The sequence below is a fragment of the Panthera pardus genome, unplaced genomic scaffold (genome assembly GCF_024362965.1).
Source record: "Panthera pardus isolate Hobbes unplaced genomic scaffold, ASM2436296v1 HiC_scaffold_21, whole genome shotgun sequence".
NCBI classification, from domain to species: domain Eukaryota; kingdom Metazoa; phylum Chordata; class Mammalia; order Carnivora; family Felidae; genus Panthera; species Panthera pardus.
In genome coordinates, this window is record NW_026526777.1 from 37,480,430 (window position 1) to 37,499,348 (window position 18,919).

Sequence of the window (18,919 nt, forward strand, 5' to 3'; positions counted from 1 at the left end):
CTTCCTCCTGCTTTGTTTATTTTATGACTCTGATAGGCTCGGTGCTTTTGGTGCTTTCAGTGCTCAGAGCCATAAAGTACCTCCTAGCCCCAAGGGGACACTTGATTCCTAAAGCTCACTGTAATGTAAGTATTCGCCAAGATGTGCAACAAGGTGGATCCCGACTATTTATACATCCTGCACTGAAATGCATCATCCTGCTTGAGCTCTCTTCTGCCTTTGTTCAGACTCTCAGGGCAAGATGTAAATCAAGTCCTTCCCTGGAGGAGACGACCCCAGCAGGGCCTTCCGTAACTCTGGACAACAGGTTTGATGCATGAAACTCACCCAGATGAACACTTCTCCTCACTCTACCACATTGATTACAATTTCAGCCTACTTTGTCTTGGCGGGGGGGGGGGGGGGGGGGGGGGGGGGGGGGGGGGGGGGGCATAAAGAGAAAAGCTGGAATAAATATTATAAAAATACTGAAATAATAGGTAGCAATAATGAGAAAAAAGAAGTTATTTCAAAAGAGATGAAGCCTAAATTTTATATAATTCTTGTTTCATTTACTTCCATCACTCACCACTATAATATTATTATAACCATCAAACTCACTTAGTTTTGTCTGTTCCATTACAAAATGCTATCATGCTCACTGAAAGTGACAAGATTCTCTCTCAATTTATTCCAGGTGGAAATGACAGCCCTCACAAACTCTGTCCTACATGGTAGGAGGGAGCCATAAGAACTCTACCTAAGTTTCACTGGAAAATTCAGATACTCAATTTTTAAAACCAACAAAACACTTAAAAAAAATAATTTATGTCACATAGAAATTTAGAGAAAAGAGGTTTAACGCTTTGCACTTTCCATAATCTTAAAGAGTAGGGTATGGGGTGCCTGGGTGGCCTCGTCGGTTAAGCGTCCAACTTCGGCTCAGGTCATGATCTCACGGTCTGTGAGTTCGAGCCCCAAGTCGGGCTCTGTGCTGACAGCTCAGACCCTGGAGCCCTGCTTCAGATTCTGTGTCTGCCCCTCCCCTGCTCATGTTCTGTCTCTGTCTCAAAAATAAATAAAAACATTTAAAAAAAAATTTTTTTTTAAAAAGTAGGGTAAATAAGACGTAGGGTTTCTGTGAAATGGAGAAGGCCCATTAGACTGGCTCGCTGATATACCCACCAACCACTTCTCACTGGAGCACAGCGACAGGCCAGGGCCCACGAAGGCAGGGCCCTGGGAAGGCTAACTGTCTACAAACCGTCTACTCTGAATAACAAGGGAAACACAAAGAGCATAGGTAGATATCAACCAACTGAATTTTCACAAATACAGGTTTCAATTTTTTTAATGTTCATTTATTTATTTATTTTTAGACAAAGAGCGAGAGGAGGAGGGGCAGAGAGAGGGAATCCCAAGGAGGCTCTGCGTTGTCAGCGCAGAGCCCAACACGGGGCTCAATCTCACAAACTGTGAGATCATGACCTGAGCCAGAATCAAGAGTTATACGCTTAACCAACCGAGCCATCCAGGTGCCCCAAATACATGTTTCAATTTGCAGGGGTCTTAGCAAAGACCCAAAAGTGATGGGCCTATTCTACAGTTAGTTTATCACACCTTTTAAGCTATACTTTTTTTTTTTTTTTTAAATTTTGAGAGAGTGGGAAAGAAGGAGAGCACAAATGGGGGAGAAGCGGTGGGGGGGGTGGGGACAGGGAGAGAGAGAGAGAGAGAGGGAGAGAGGATCCCAAGCAGGCTCCACGCTGTCAGTTAGAGCCTGACGTGGGGCTCAAACTCCCAAACTATGAGATCATGACCTGAGCCAAAATCAAGAGTCAATGCTTAACCAACTGAGCCACCTAGGTGCCCCTAAGCCATACTTCTATGAAAGATGTGGCACATATTATCTGCTCATGTGGCAAGCGTAAAATGCTAGGATTTTTGCTTGAAAATGAAGAGAAATGTGTAGTAATTTTGGTAATATACCAAAAGAAAAATCTGAAATGCACATTTTTTTAAGTGTCCTAGCTTTAAAACCTAAGTAGGAAAAAAAACTAAACATGTAGTTTCATGAGGTAAATAAAATTGAAGATGAAATCATTATGGCTCACTGCCTCAAGTCTATGAACCCATTAAGTAAATCGTTGCTGTAACAAAATTATTTCTATTAAGATGCATATATTCAATGAACTTCATCTTAAATACAAGACTTCGTAAATTAAAAGGGCTATCAAAGCCCCACGGCAGCGACACCGGTGCCATTTCTTCATCTGTGGTGGCAGCTTCTGTTTGCGGAGCGAATCTCATACCTGGACCCCCCCGCCAGACACAGCAACTTCTGCTCCTTCAGCAGGCTGTAATTCTTCAACAGACTCTCTGCCCTGGCCAGCTTGTCCTCTGCCAGTCTCTCACGGACACAAAGCTCACGTTCCTTCTCTTTAAAAAGGCAATGGAACAAGAAAGATATTAACAAGTGGCTATGGGTTTTAAGACGGTTCACATTTGGTAAGCCTACCACTTTTCCTCATCACGCAGCCTAGCACGCCTGACCAGCAGTGCAAAAGGTTCCGTACCATAAACCTGGTCAACCTATTGCTAGGTTTTGATTCAGCATTTTAGTATGTTGTGTGTTGTCTTAGGTTTTCTCGTAAGGACTGGTTTTAAGCACAAATACGAGGTCAGCATCAACTTTTGGTCATGTTGTCTGAGAGGAACTCATTTGGGAAAATAAACAACGAAAGCCATCTCTGCTCTGCACTGAAAACAGGCAATAGTCCACTTTCCGGGCTTTGCCTAGCCTCACAGAACAAACCCTCCTTCTTCTGGGTCAATGAGAGCACCCAAATAGAAGCAGAAATAAACCACGACTCGGGAGGTACTTCTTTAGATCAGTAACAAAGGCTATTTTTTTAATTCATGGCCCAGAATTCAGAAAGTTCAGACTTCAGTTGCTCTATGAAACCACAAAACATTGGGAAAGGTTTTAATGAAAGTTTTGTTTTACAAATTCTTTTGACAAAAGCATCAAAAAAAGGTTTCTGGGTAAGCGCAGGTTCTACTCCTCCAGAAAGCAGAGCTCACAGCACTAAACAATTATCATCAGGAAGTAAAAACATGAATGCATGTATGGGATGCTTTGTACGTTCATTTAAATAGAACGGTATCTCTCGGCTGCATGTGCATAAAGCCACAGAAGCAAAATCAAGTGAGCCGTGAGGGTGACGGGAGACGGTCATGACTCCATCTCCTGGCCCTTGACATTAACATGAAGAGCCTCGCTGCTGTTGCTACTTTGCTTAATCTACATCCTGGGTAGCAGGTCTTACTTTGGTGAAGTAGACAGACTTTCGGCATCAAAAACTAATTAGCACCTAATCAGTTACTACTCAAGACTAAGACTTACAGACCTAGAACATCTTTACCCACATGCTTTAATGAATTGCCCAAACATATCTAGTCCCACATGCAATAGAGTTTTACATCTGGGCTGTACTGGGCCAGCCATATCAGAAGTTAGAAGCGATGGTTTTTATTATGGAAGGCAGCAAATGCTTAAACCCTCTTTTCCGATGGAAACAATGTAGGGTATAAATATATTAAAGAAGAGAAAGAAAAAGTAGCTCCACAGTAACATATAATGGCTACTGCGTCAGGGTCATCACAGTTAGTGACCGACACTATAAGAGCACTCGATCTGAAAGAAAGAGGCTCAACGGGGAAGTGCCGGCAAGCTTCATTTACTATTTTCCAATACGTATTTCGGTGTCTCAAGGATTTATCAGAATGCTCTGATAGAACATCGACGTATCAAATACTCTGTTCAGAGAGATTTCACACACATCAGAACAGCCCTCTGTGACGCTCCCTTGCTTTGCCCCCATTCAGACTTACGCTCCAGCCTTTCTTCTCGTGCTTTGAGGGCTCGCTCCCGCTCCTGTAACTGTATTTCCTTTAGTTTCAGCTCTCCCGAGACAGGGCTGGAATCCTGTAACTTCTCCGGTTCCAACCGCCGCCCTCTTCTCTCAGGATTTCTTCTTTGCTCTTCTGCAACTAAGTCTGCTATCAAAGGATTCTCAAGAATTTCTTCAACAGAAGGTCGATGGTAATCCTGGGGGGAACAATGTTCAGTGTTGCAGTCAGATTTCATAACAGAATACTCATCCGAAAAGCGCAGGTACGTTAAAAACAGCATACATTTCTAAGACAAAAGAAAGGGCTTTATGGATGGGTCTTAAACACCTAGAAAGGTGAAGTTCACTAGTGGCTTTAACCCATGAGGTTCTGGGTCCACAAGGTAATGCAGACGTTAACTAACCTTTGTTCCCCCTTAACCTTTCAATCCCTGAGCTGGTGCTTGGTGGCATGCCAGGGCTGCTTTAGGGCAAGTGCTGCCCTTGTATCTCAAAACTACTTTAAGCAAGACCCTCCCTTACCAACCTTCAGTCCTATTTATTTCACCATTTTCCTTCTTTGTAATTCCACAGCATTTAACTCCTACTCTCACATCAACCTGACCCTAGGACATCTTCCTCCCCATCCCAGGACCAGGTCTTTTCCACACAATCTCTTTATTTATTTCCCCTCCCCCACTCCATCTCTGGTCTCTAATCTCTCGGCTGGAGCGAGAGGCTGGGTAGTGAAGTTTGATTTGTGGCCCCTTCCCTTACCACCTGCCGCTTTGAGGTAGGCAAGGGAACTGAGGATTTGGAGCTTTTCTGCAATCCTGTTTTACTAGCCACCATCTGTTAGTGTGGCAGAGAGAGGGAGGAGGCACGAAGAAAGCACAGAAGGTAGGCCAGCAAGGATGTACAACTTGCCAAATTTACATGTTTTCACTTCCCTTAACAGAGTAGATTTAGCTGAGGAACTATAACTAATGCTTCTTCAGTCACACTGCTTCAAGAGAGAAATTGAGAGACAGAAGTAGACAATGTAATCTTACACTCTTTACCTTTAAATTTAACATCCTTGTAATAATGTCATTCATTCATCAGAGTAACGATATGGAATTCGCCTGAATTTGCCTTCTCTAATCTTCCCAGCTAGTTCTTTCTGGTTGAAAGCTGTAAACGGAGGCCTGGGGAAAATTTTTTTTAATGTAGAAATGAAAATATATAATAGGAGCCAAATCAAAAGCACAGTTTAAGCTGCAGTTTGTGTTCATGTTTCTTCTGGGATTGTCATCCCTAGCTAAGCTGCCCACCCTTGGCATTACTGACATTCAGGGTCACATGATATTTGTTAGGGAGGCTGTCCTGTGCATGTGGTATGTTTCGTAGCATTGCTGGCCTCTATTCACGAGATGCCGGAGCTCTCCCTAGCTGTGACACCCGAAAATGCCTCCAGATGTTGTCAAATGTCCCCTGGAGGACAAAACTGTTTCCTGCTCCCTGGCTGAGAACCACTGCTCTACAGAATAGTTTAGGAGGAAACAAAGAGGAGGCAAAGAAAAAAAATGGCAAAGAATGGGAGCTGTTTTTAGTTCTCCAGATTCCCAGGCCTCTCCCCTGGATTTTTGTTTCATTTCTTCCACAAGCCTGGACGATGTGCTCTCCCTTGAGCTAAGTATCAGTCTAGCAAGGGAACCATCTTTCCAGGTTAAAAGCTATGAACCAGCCTCAGGGGTTGTATTATTAATTTGCAAATAATTTTTTTAACCCGTCCATCTATGTTAATTTTAACCCAACATATGATTCTTTCAGGCTCAAATACGCATGGATGCTCAAAAAGCTGAACCCAGTGAAAGGGGGACAAACCTCTGTGAGTATAAACTTCAGACCAGAAGGCTGTTTTCCTCACACTTACATTAATGCACACAATTCATACAGCAAACAACCCAGTGACCAGATGTCCGATTTCTCATTGTAGGACATGCGATTCATCTGCTCCTAAAGGGGGAAAAAAGGGGTAAAAGTGTAGGAGTGAAAAGTTTATTTTGTTTTAAAACTTACAAAATAACCTGAAACAAAAATGGAACCTTAACATTTGGTAATATTGCCCTGGAGAAGAAAAAAGGAAAAAAAAGGAAAACATTTTCTATCTGTACAAAAATATCAGATTCAAAAGACAGATCCAGTTTATGTCAGATCTTATACCACAGTAAAAAAGATGGTACTTTATATTTATCTTCAAATTTATAATGGAAAAAAGGCAACGATCTTATCCTAATATACTTTATCGCATATAATTCATTCATTTCACTCACATTCATTTCACTTTCACATTCATTTCACTCACAAATGTTATTGTGTTACAATAGAGCAGGTGCTGATAATTCAAAGGTGAATATGAGACCTCTACCCTCAAGGCATGCATAATGTAGCAACTCCATTTTGAAAGAACCAGAGCAAAAAATAAAATAAAATGACATAAAAACCCAGAGAAAATTTCAGAATAACCAAAACATACATCTGGTGCACATGTAAATGGATATAGACATAAATGGCTAATTGAATTATCCATTTATGTATTTTTCTCTTAGTCCACAGTATAAATCACAGTATTAACTAGTATTCTCATTTCCTATTTTAAGTATTTTCCTTTCTTCCACACTTACAGTATTAGTCTACCATAGTTCTTATTGTCAACAATGGGCACAGAAGTAGTACCAAAACCTTCAGGAAGCTTCTTGGTGTTCTAAACTCCAGCAGGTGAGTCTGATACCACTTCCTGACAATCAATGCCTTAGGGAAGGCTGAACCGATCTAATTACAAGGGCAGGAGGGAAAAGGAACAAAAGAATTACACAGGTTTCAAATTTTCCAAGAACCACTTTTGGGTAATTTTCCTTTATGTTAAAGGCTTTCTATTTAGAATCTGATCCAGTGCGAAAACGACACTGTTCTGGCAATGTCTAATCTTAGTCAAAAACAACACATTAGTGATAGCACTTACTGCTTCAAGCTTTTATTTTTTTTTAATATTTTTTTAAATTTTTTTTTTAATGTTTGTTTATTTTTGAGACAGAGAGACAGAGCATGAACAGGGGAGGGGCAGAGAGAGAGGGAGACACATAATTGGAAGCAGGCTCCAGGCTCCGAGCCATCAGCCCAGAGCTTGACACGGGGCTCGAACTCATGGACTGCGAGATCGTGACCTGAGCTGAAGTCGGACGCTTAACCGACTGAGCCACCCAGGCGCCCCAGTGCTTCAAGCTTTTAACAGCCATCAGGTAATATCTAGAGTCATAAACAGTTCATACCCTTTGACCTAGTTCATACCCTTCTGAGAGCTACATGCCAAGGAAATAACCAAAAAGGAAGAATGAATAATGCATTCAAAGATGTGCAGAGCAGTGCTCCTTAGAATGGTAAGAAATTCTGGAAACAAAATATCTAGCAACAGAGAGAACAGATAAGTAAAGTGGGTCTGCTGCAGCTCCACTGTAGGAAAAGGCAACAACAACAACAAAAACACAAGTACAAGAAACTAACACTGTAAAAACACATTATCTGAAGTAAGCCCTGAGTCTCCATACACAAGAATCACCTAGAGAGTCTACTGAAAGGCAATGTTCAAAATGAAAAGTGGAAGGGAAAACAAAAGCGCAGAGTGCAAGAACTGTTCCAGACACCCAGAGATCCAGATGGATCCGGATCCACTGGATCTGGGTTTGGGGCCCAGGGCTCTGCGTCTTGAACAAACACTCTAAATGAGTCCAAGGTGTTATACAGGGCCCATGTTGCTTTTGAGAACAGAGACAAAACCTATCTCATCTTCGTAATCCCAGAACTTGGCACATGGTAGCCATTCAATAAAAGCTTCACTTTAATTGTTGATATGGAGGAGTTTAAGAGTCTGGTGGTCCATTTGGAAAAAATATAAATTCCAAATGAACAGTATTCATTCCTCACTATTGTATATTACTAAGCAAACAAATAAACAAAACCTTCAATTTCCCTCCACTGAATGCTTAGCGTTAGGATGTTTAAAAAGTATCTAAGTTCTGAAATACTCACAGGAGACATATAATACGGTGTGCCAACAAATGTTTTTGCAAAACTCGTATCATGGTTTAATATTCTAGCTAGCCCAAAGTCTCCAAGCTTAACATTTTGCTTGCCATCCAGGAAAACATTGGCTGGTTTCAGATCCCGATGCAGCACGGTATGACCACTGTCGCTTCGTCTGTGACATTCCTTTAGGGCCAACGTCAACTGAGTCATCACTCGAAGAACAAATTCTTCATCTAAGTATTGTCTGAAACCAAAGCAGTTACACAGCATATGACTTCTGAATAAGAACACTAAAAAGATGGGATAATGTGAAGTATCTAGTTTTCAGAGTGTACAACTAGGGAAATAAATTATTTTCAAGATAAGGTATGGGTGTTGATCCTAAAGTGCTGTGGACTCACAGAACAAATACAAGAACAGTCTTCCACATAACTAACTACTTCATCCCCAATCCTAAACTAGGATGCTTAACAGAAATGAAACTTGGCCCATTTTCAGCTTACATTTAAAAGATGAATTTACCGGGGCACCTGGGTGGCTCAGTCAGTTAAGCATCCGACTTCGGCTCAGGTCATGATCTCACAGTCCGTGGGTTCGAGCCCCGCATCGGGCTCTGTGCTGACAGCTCAGAGCCTGGAGCCTGCTTCGGATTCTTTGTCTCCCTCTCTCTCTGACCCTCCCCCGTTCATTGCTCTCTCTCTGTCTCCAAAATAAATAAAACATTTAAAATAAAATAAAATAAAATAAAAGATGAATTTACCTTTCCTTGGTTCCCTTTGTAATTACGCTAGCCAGGTCCCCTCCTTCGCAATATTCCATTACAATGTACAGTGTGGTGTTGGTTCGATCAATAATTCGATCATAGTAACGGACAATGTTCGGATGTTTCAGTTCACGGAGTAAATTCACTTCAGAAACAAGCATCTGTTTCTCAGCTTCTGTCATGGAGCCATAGTCAAGTTCTTTCCAAACTAGTATCTGAAGTAAGAATTTCCAAGGTATGAATGAACTCATCACATACTCAAAGACAAAGAATGAACGTTCCAAAATTTTAAACTTTTAAAAGTTACTTCTCTCAGGGGCGCCTGGATGGTTCAGTCGGTTAAGTGTCTGACTTTGGCTCAGGTCATGATCTCACGGTTCATGAGTTTGAGCTGTGCATCGGGCTCTGTGCTGACAGCTCAGAGCCTGGAGCCTGCTTCGGATTCTGTGTCTCCCTCATTCTCTGCCCCTCCCCGGCTAGTGCACTGTCTCTGTCCCTCAATAATAAATAAACATTAAAAAAAATTTTTTTTAAGTTACTTCTCTATTAAATAGATCACCACTGTCATTACCATCTAATTTAGTTCAATGAACTTAAGAAACCCGAGTTCATTTCCATAATCTTCCCCTAGTTTTCAAGGGGTAAATGATGCCATGGGAGAGAGGTGGAGTCACATTAGGCCTCCTCCAACCCCCTACCCTCAGTTGCTTTGTGGCACGGTAGCAAAAGGTACTTGGGTCAAAGCTGGAGCAGAGGCAAAGTCCCTGACCATTCCCACTGTCCAACCGGTCAAAGTTTTCCAGGGTGAGAACCCTTAGTAAAGATCCTTCCGTCAGCAGCCAGGCAGTTTCCTCTCCATTGTTTCCTCCTGTATAAGGTCTACCTACACACACTGGAAAATAACAATCCAATAATCCAAGTAATGGATATTTTAAGTGAGCTCTGACTGCAAGACAAAAAGCTCCAGGTTCTGGGGGTCCTGCCTCTTTCCCACGTCCGAGAGGGATACTCTTCTCTGAATAGAACTCAAGACTCAGCCACCTGTCACTAAAGGGAGGCCCTTAGCAAGTCAAAGCAGGAAAGAGGGACAGGGAAGAGAAAGAAAAAAGTAGAGATACATAGATACATCTCAAAACACGCAGGGTCCCAGCCCTTGAGCGAGCCAGGACAGACACAGACCTGGAAGAGATGGCCTCTTCCAGGCACCCCGCCCTGGAGACCCACAGCCCCAGGCCTCTCGCTCTCCCGCCACCCGGGGGCCAAGGGCGCTCGCCGCGGGCGGGTGCGACCGCAGCAGGGGCGGAAACAGGGAGGCTGCCCGCGCTCACCTTGCCGTCGCTCTTCCTCCGGATCTTCTGGCAGCGGCCGTAGGAGCCCGCGCCAATGGTGTACAGCACCTCGTAGTCCTCCGCCCGACTTGGCATGGCCGGGCCCCCCGGACGTTTCCCGCTGGTCTCCCGCAGATCTCTCCGCCGACTCGGAGACCTGTCCTAGCCACACTACCTATCTGGCCACTCCAGTCTCCAGCCCGGTTTAACCGACGCGGGCCCCGGCCTGGCAGCCTATTGGCCCACGGTGAGGCCGCTTCGCCTCTCTGATTGGCTAAAAGAACACAACAACCTAGGCATCTTGGGAAAAGCGTTTCGCTAGGCAACCGTTGTCCGCCTCGGTGTCCGCGTCCGCCGCTATCCCCCTTCTAGGGAGAAAGGGGCGGAGCTAAACCGAAGGCGGGCAGGGGTGGAAAGCGGGTGTGGGCGGATCTCCGCACCTCTGTCCTTCCAGCGGAGCTCGCCCAAGTAATCGAAGTCCACAGACGTCTTCTTGGACTTCTTTGCACGCTGCTGCCACCAGCTGCCTTCTGATCTTTGCACCCTGACCCCTCACACTACCCACTCTTCTGTGCACATGCCCTTCTCTTAGGTTCCTGAACCCTGAGCCTAGGCGGGGTCACACGGAAGACTTCGTGGGAGCTGAGAACCGAGATGAAAAGTACAGAACCACTCCGAAGGGGGCGCGAACCCGGGCAGGCTATGGTTGGGGACTGTGCCAGCCACTATGCGTGTGTTGTCTCGTCCATTCCTCAACACAAACCTATAATGCAGGAATTCGTGTTGTTTCCCATGAGGAAAGGAAAGCACAGAAAAGTTAGATTATCTCTTTTAGGCCTAACGGTCGGGAACAGAAGAATCAATTTAAAAACAGTGGATACTCATAGAGATGATTTAAAGCTTACACATGACTTTAGGGTGTAACCATCATTAGAGAGACTACCTTTTTGAACACCAAATTTAGAGTCCTGTTTAACAAGCACAGGGTGTGTGCAAAACCTCAGGATGTGTGCAAAACCTCAATATAGAATACGGAAGTCCTGAAATACCCAGGAGAATATGGTGGCTCTGAGGCAGAGCTAGTTGAGTTTACCTTTAAGACTCCTACAAAAGGGGTCCATGGGTGGCTCAGTGGGTGAAGCATCTGAGTTTGGCTCAGGTCATGATCTCAGGGTTTGTGGGTTTAAACTCCAGTGTCAGGTTCTGTGCTGACAGCCTGGAGCCTGCTTTGGATTCTACAACTCTCTCTCTCTCTCTCTCTCTCTCTCTCTCTCTCTGCCCTTTCTCCGTTCACACACACTGTCTCTCTCTCTCCCTCTCTCTCTCTCTCAAAAATAAAAATAAAACATTAAAAAAAAGACTCCTATGAAAATTTCTTTTATTAGTAAAAGCTACCAAATAGGTTATCTGGGGGTGTCAAACAATTAATTGACAATACTTCATTAGACATAGCCTCTTCTGGGCACCCAGCTCACCCAGTCAGATGCAACAGTCCCATTTCTACCTGGGAGAGGGGGTCAGCCCTGGATGGAGCCCATTACCAGAAAGCTAATAATCTGGCAGTGCATAAATAGGTCAATTTTCTTTAAATATCTGTTCAGCATGAAATTGAAAGGAACTTGCTTTTCTATTAATAAGAATTACAAACCTCTTTATATTAACAATAAGGAATTTATTACATGCACTGAATATAGCATAATTGGAATTGCCAGCCAGAAGAATTTTTAAAGTAACATTCAAGAACACTGTCTTACTTCAGGGAATAAGGCCAATTTAGGTTTCAAAAGTTATGTAAGGAGCTACAAGTGGTTGAGTTAATTGGCATTGTATTTTTTACTTTAGTACCTCTTAAAGATTGACATCGGGGCACCTGGGTGGCTCAGTCGGTTAAGCGGCCGACTTCAGCTCAGGTCATGATCTCGCGGTCTGTGAGTTCAAGCCCCCCGTCGGGCTCTGTGCTGACAGCCCAGAGCCTGGAGCCTGTTTTGGATTCTGTGTCTCCCTCTCTCTGACCCTCCCCCATTCATGCTGTCTCTTTCTGTCTCAAAAATAAAATAAATGTCAAAAAAAATTAAAAAAAAAAAAAAAAAAAAAAGATTGACATCCATGGGGCTCTTTGGCTGGTCTGCCCCAAATCCAGTCCTATACCTTCTCTCTGGCCACGCTTCTACTCTCATGCTTTGCCCCAATTCCCCAAACCTGGCATACTTTCTCAACTACCACTGCCACCCACGATCACCTTTGAACCTGTTATACCATGTGCCTGGAATACCGTCCAACCTACTCCCTTAACCACTCCACCACCCCATGTCTGTCTAGAGGACACAACTTGTCTTTCGATATTCAATGCCAGCTTTCTTTCCTATTTTCCAGGAAGCCTCTTCTAATGTGCTAAAACAAGCAATTTCTCCATCTACAGTGTTCACAGACCACTTTGTACATAAGTCAACACTTACTTTATCATTATTTGTTTACATGGGTCTCATGGTAGTTCAGCTCTAAGCTCCTTGCAGCCAACATAAATCCCGGAGGCATGCAACAAATCTGTGTTAAATGAAAGTATGAGAAAGTAGCTTATTAATAATCATTCAAGGATTTGATGTGAGCCCTAAAGTGCTCATGTTTCAAGTGCCCCAGCCCGATGGCAGAGAATATTGGGGAAAATCCATCCCAAGATTATGGAGAGGGGCCTCTAGACACATATGTTCATTGAAAAAAATATTTATATTTGTTGAGCACTTACTACGTGCCAGGCATAATGATAGGCATCTATATGCTAGGTGGTCATTAAAGAAGAGACAGGGGAGGGTGGACAGGTGGAAAGCGGGTGTGGGCGGGTCTCTGCAACACTGTCCTTCCCATGGAGATCGCCCAGGTAATCCAGTCAGGGGCAGGACAATGCAGCAGAGACCACTAGCCACTAGAGCAGAGACCGTGGAGGCAGAGGAGCATATGGAGGTCGTTCAGGAACCCTTTACAAGAAACATCCCTTCCCCCATCACTTCCTCTCTCCTTCCTTCGTTTTCCACCATTCATTTTTTTTTAAGACTCAGCTCACTCCCAGTTTCTTCCCTGAAGATTTCCCTGACTGCCTCCAACCCACTGTGGTCTCCTAAAAGAGGAATTAACTGTGCTTTTTACTCATTTAGAATATGCCAGATACTAGCCTAGATCACTAGCTTCTCATGTATATCTATCTTATCTGACCTATTACAACACAACTCATCCTTCAGCAAATATAAATTGAGACCCTGCCGGGTGATAGAGATACCCCAGTGAGGAGGACTCACATGCAGTTCTGGAGGTGAAGGAGGTACATACACTTGTGTACATCATGTGCGGAGAAATTCAACCATTACAAACTGTGGTCAGAATGAAGAAAACAAAGAATCGAGACAGAAACTGAGATTACTAAGAGCTGAGATTACTAAAAGCTGAGATTACTAAGAGCTGAGCAGTTCCGTGAGAATGGGGCCAAGGCTTGAACTTCTCTCTCACACCCAAGGTCTAATTCACTGTCTTCACAGACTTTTTCATGTTGTCCATTTTAAGTCAAACGTGGTGAAATCCAAAATAAAGAGATTATCTGCCCTATGTCCGTGTTTTCTCCTCACCAGTGCCCTACATTGTTCCCAAAGGCACCAACAAATTTTGAGAAGAAGCTAGTTAGGAGACTAATGGGTATCTCCAACTTAACATGTTCAAAATCAAGCTCCTGATCTTTGCCCCAGATTTGTTCTACTCGCCATCTTCTTTGTCTTAAGTGACTAAGGCATATGATTTTGTTGTTGTTTATTTGGTTCACTGCAGTATCAACAAAACGTGCCCAGAACATAAGTAGACACTCAGTTGGCATTTGTACATTGAATGAATGAATGAACGAGGGAAGGAACAAACAAAAGAACAAAGCCATACCTCAATGCCCTCAGCTTCCCTTTAATTGTTACATTAAAGACCCACTAGAGGGCTGTAAATCACTGCATAATAAACTGAGCAGTTAGTACCTCCACACCAGTCCACCTGCAGAAACCTGCCCTTACGGGGAAACTCTGAGATTTGCATATTGAACATTTCAAACTGCAGACAAAAAGCTTTGTGTGTTTCATTTCCACAATTCCTAGGAGCAATCTGAAGTTAGGGATTATGGAAGTTCTTTAAAGTGCTCGATAAAGATTTCTAGAAAGAAAAAGAGAGATTCTTTGTTTATAGCCAGCCATTGGAAGCTAAAATATGTTTCTTAAAAAGTGTGCATGATATGGCATGTGCTGAGTAGATAACCATGTTCCGGGAGAAAGAATGAGGTGCTATGGAGGCTGGCCCTAAGACCAACACACCATTTGATGGAAACAGAAGGGCAAGATGCAGCCTAAGAGACAGCTTTGGATTTGATGTGGAGCAACTGAAGGAAGAATAGGATGAGAAGAAATTTATCTTTGAAATCAAATAGTGTTGAATTCTGATCTCTACCACATTTTAAAGAGGGACAGTGTACCCAAGGCTGACTTGTGTTCGATATAAGGGTACACTTTCAGACAGAGAGACATTCACAAATTTTACATGATTTTTCATGATAGTTGTCAATTCAGGATATCTGTTATCTCTAAGAACATTGGGAATGTCAATTGGTAAAGAAGAACATTAAAACTAATCACAGATGCTGAGGCCATAATGTGTTTCTAAGGGACTGGAGTAGCTTCTAGAGAACGTTCCCACTTTTTCCTTCAGGGGGCAGCAGAATGAAAGTATAAAAGCAGTGGGTTTTGACGTCTAGGAGCCCCATTCTGTTTTGCTGAGCTGTGTGACCTAGGGAATCTGTTCCATCTCTCTGGGCCCTACAAATCGAGAGTGACCTTAATGACCTTAAATGACCTTTCCAGCTTTACGTGGTATGACTCTATCTCTATCTCCGGAAAAGAGCCAGAACCCTGGTCTGTTTATTAACTCTTGGTTTGACCCCAGGTGACAGTTTTTATTAAGTAGCTATGTCTGCATTAGCTTCCTCAACATCCCTTCTCTTCATTCTTTACTTGCACCAGCAACATTTACTGAGTGACAGGCACAGCGAGAGTGCCGGACCCCAGAGAGCTCACCTACCACAACACTGTGACATGGCAAGAGTCTGTGAGGGAAAAGCAGGGCTCTTGTGCTCCTGCTCCCAAATCACATCGACCTGAGGCTGGCGTGTGGCCCTGCACACACAAGTTGGATGACACTGTGGACAGTTCCTGAGCCCCAAGCATCTCCCCTGTAGAAAGGGGGACATTAATGCTTCCCTCACAGGGTTTCACTGAAGGTTGGATGAAATAACAGTCGTGTTGTCTGACCTGCCGTAGATGTGATGGCTGTTATGGTTTATAGTAGAATTCTCTCGCCGTGTGGAGCCTCGGAGGGAAACACCACATTAGACTTTCTGCTGACTGCCGAGGCTCCATGACAGGCATTAATACAACCTCCAACCTGCCTGCCCTGGACAGCATTGCAGATGGCAAACACTGCCCCGGATGGCCTGGCTCCTTCCCCTGGCTCTTGCTTTGCCCGCCCCAGGTGGCATCCTGCCCTGGGAGGGTTCTCAACGTTGCGTTCAAGGACATTCAAGACAAGGGGAGCAAGGGTGAGGCACAGCTGTTTTCAAGGTGGTTTTAAATCCACTTCTCCAATGATGAGCAGATGTAAAGAGCTCCCAGGTGCCTGCCACCCTTCTTCTGCTGTGCTTACCTTCTTTCTTTCTTGTTTCCTCTCTTTCCCCCTCACTGTCCAGTGCAGAGAGGCAGCTGAGGGAAGCTGAGGAGAGGAGAGGCCCTGGTCTGTGGCACTTCAGAGTTAATTCCCTCCCTCACAGGCCTCAAGTTTCCAGAACTGGCCTCCCTTCGGCCTGAGACACGTTGCAGAGACCTCACTCTTCCTTTCTTAGTTTTCAGGAAACATCTGGAAACCCTCGGGGGAGATCTGCTGCCTGGCCTCTGGTGAACTTCAGACTCCTGTATAGTCTTCCAGAGTTCTTGGTTTGTTGGACGTTAGGAGAAATGACATACACATCTTTCTCCCAAATACATACTTTGAACCCAAGGCACAACGTTCTTCGTTAGATCCCTGCTTTTAGAGAACCCAACACGTGAAATCAGCATTTGCCACACAGGTAATTTAGGGAAGGGGATTATTTGTGACACAAACCACTCACCACCATGTAAAAGTACTTGCTACTGATTATTTTAAATGCCAGTCTTCTAGAGTGTTCTTAAGACATGGTTTAATTTGAAAGGTATTCCTTGCACTTTTGTTTTTCTGGAGCAATTTTGTGGTGCACAGAGAGAAGCCTTCATTTGAGGAGGTTTTGATGACTGTCAACGTATCACTCTTCAGGCCCGTGCCAGGCTGCCGCATCATCACATTGCCACCCTCATACTACCCTCCACCCTGGGCAGCAGTGAAGGGCAGTCCTGGAGTATCTGGCAAACCGAGGCCACAGTTACACCTGGCATGACTGATGGTGGCCCCTGGAGCCAGGGAAGATAAAGGCCACTCATCCATGCCACGCACTGGGCTACTCACTCTTCTTCATTCTTCAACCACACACCCATATTTGAAATGTTGGTTTATTCCCATTTTTCAGTAAAGAAAACCGAGGCTCAGAATGGTTAAGCCGAAGACCCCAGACCACCATACCAGTTCTCATCTGCAGAAGACAAGACAGAAATGTGTCCACTCACCCTACAGATTCTTGGAGGTCTGACTCACTAATCTCTGAGAAAGCCCCGCATGCCTCCCCCGACCACTCAGTAACTGTATGATTCCTGGAAGGAGTCTGGTCAGAACAAGGGCCTCCAGGGGGAACAGGTCAGGGGTTAGCACGAGCCCGGCTCAGTGGGGGTGCTGTTACACTGGATGGCCACACACCACGGGTAGGCATTTTTGCACAGGTACGTTTGTGCACAGAGAGGTCAGGGTGCAGCTGGGGACGAAGGTCGTTTCTACAAATCGAAAAGCTGTAGCCTCCTCAACAGCCTCACCACAGAAGGGAAGCCAGACAAAACCTGAACAACTGGACTGCAGCAAGCCCTGCCCCAGTGGGGAGCCAGCATGGGACTCCCTGTGAGAAATGAGAAGGGCCGCCCTGGGCACCTAAGGCCCGGACAGGGACCAGACAGTTCAACATCCCCCAATTGCTTAGGGACCCCAGCTGAAGGCAGCCCCCCTCTTCTACAATTTCCTCTCTGCTCCCAGCACCCAGCCATCCATGATATGTGAGGTCTGGCAGTGTGCTTTGGGGGGCCCTGGCCTGGGCTGGAGGCTGACAGGAGCAGGTAGCCAGGCAGGAAAGGGTGGCACGGAAGCACGTCAGGGAACCTAGGATGCCTGCAGAATCCAAGGTGTGCAGTAAGACCCAGTGACTCGCCACAGTGACACATTAAGGAAAAACTAGACCATTTCAGTGCATGGCAGAATTTTACCTCTGTGCTAATGGCAAGGGAGGGGGTTGGTGCACACCATCAGAGCAAGAAGATTATGGAGAAGAGGGTTCTAGAATTCCCTTCAGTGGCTCTGCAACCTCCTAGGTCTGTTTCTTCTTTTGTGAAAAAAGGTGTCTAGTCAAGGGCATCAAAAACAAGGCATGTCTAACTGCCAGTCTAGAGGACCCTAAGGAGCCATGACAATGACAACTAAATGTCATGTAGCATCCCGGATAAGATCCTGGAACAGGAAAAGGACATTAAGGTGGAGAAAAAAAAAAACCCAAAAAACAAAAAACCAAATAAACCCAACCCTGCAGGAATCAGTATTAAGTATGGACTTCAGGTAATAAAGTAACAATATTCATTCATTTGTTGTGACAGAAAAACCAAATGTAAGATGTTAACAGTAGGGGAAACCAGGTGTAAGGTATATGGGAATTCAATTTCTATACATTGAATATTCTTCAAAAATAAAACTTTTATTTAAAAAAAAAAAACCGTCAATCTGATCTCTAAGGTCTGTGAACTGAGAATTGTTCTCTTTTACTGAACGTGGATTTCTAGCTCATCTCATTTGGCAACATCTTGATGCTTTCAATTACCAGTAGTTCTCTCTCTCTCCCTCTCTCTCTGCCCCTCCCCTACTCTCTCTCTCTCTCTCTCAAAATAAATGAATAAACACTAAAGAAGAGAAATAAAGCTGCATTAATTTAACATATTTGGTAATAAAGAAGTCTTTCCATACCCCACCCTAAAGGGTACCATTTCCAAACCCACATACTCTGAGTTCTAGGGATCAAAACGCATAGGCCAGAGTGTGACTGCCTCCCCAAAAATACTGTCTGCAATCTCTGTAGTAAGAGACTTTGTGGAACAGCCCCAAAGCCTTCCCAGGCTCTGTTAAATAATGGCAAAGTCCTGGGTCTCCAGGGAGCCCTCAGGACCCTCATGCCTCAATTGTCCCTGTGAGGGGAATGGGATGAGCAGGGACAGGGAGACACTGACCCCCTTCCTGCCCAAATCACAGGGCACATGGCACAGTGGAGACAGGACCAGATCAACCAGTAATGGCTGCAGCCATTAGACCACTGATGGCATGACATTCTCCAGAAGCCCCCCGGGCAGGGAAGCCAGGGCAACTTATATGCAGGCCCACGTCACCTGCCATTGGTGGGAGGGGAAGTGGCCTATAAGAATTAGATGCAGGCATTTGGTACAAATACACCAGCACACACCCGTGATTTTTGATGGTCTGAGATGGACTGAGATGAACTGACAACGCGTGAAATCGATGCTAACAGAAGCTGGGGTTGCGACGGGAGCCCTTCCCCTCACTCTGGCCTCGGACCCTCCTCTCGTCCCTGTCCCTTCCCTCTCTGACTCAGAGCTCAGCCTTTCCTGCTCCATCCACCCTACTTCATGGTGACCATGAGTTTAATC

General features: G+C 44.6%; 1 protein-coding gene across 1 annotated transcript; it reads right to left on the reverse strand.

The window, feature by feature from the left end:
- Positions 1-1,691: 1,691 nt before the first annotated feature.
- Positions 1,692-10,392, reverse strand: NEK2 (NIMA related kinase 2). Its single transcript, XM_053909138.1, is given in 8 exon segments — positions 1,692-2,418; positions 3,874-4,090; positions 4,934-4,968; positions 4,971-5,059; positions 5,788-5,870; positions 7,941-8,181; positions 8,698-8,915; positions 10,029-10,392. Coding segments are annotated over 8 exon segments (1,149 nt in total). The 5' UTR covers positions 10,125-10,392; the 3' UTR covers positions 1,692-2,248.
- Between the last annotated feature and the right edge of the window lie 8,527 nt (positions 10,393-18,919).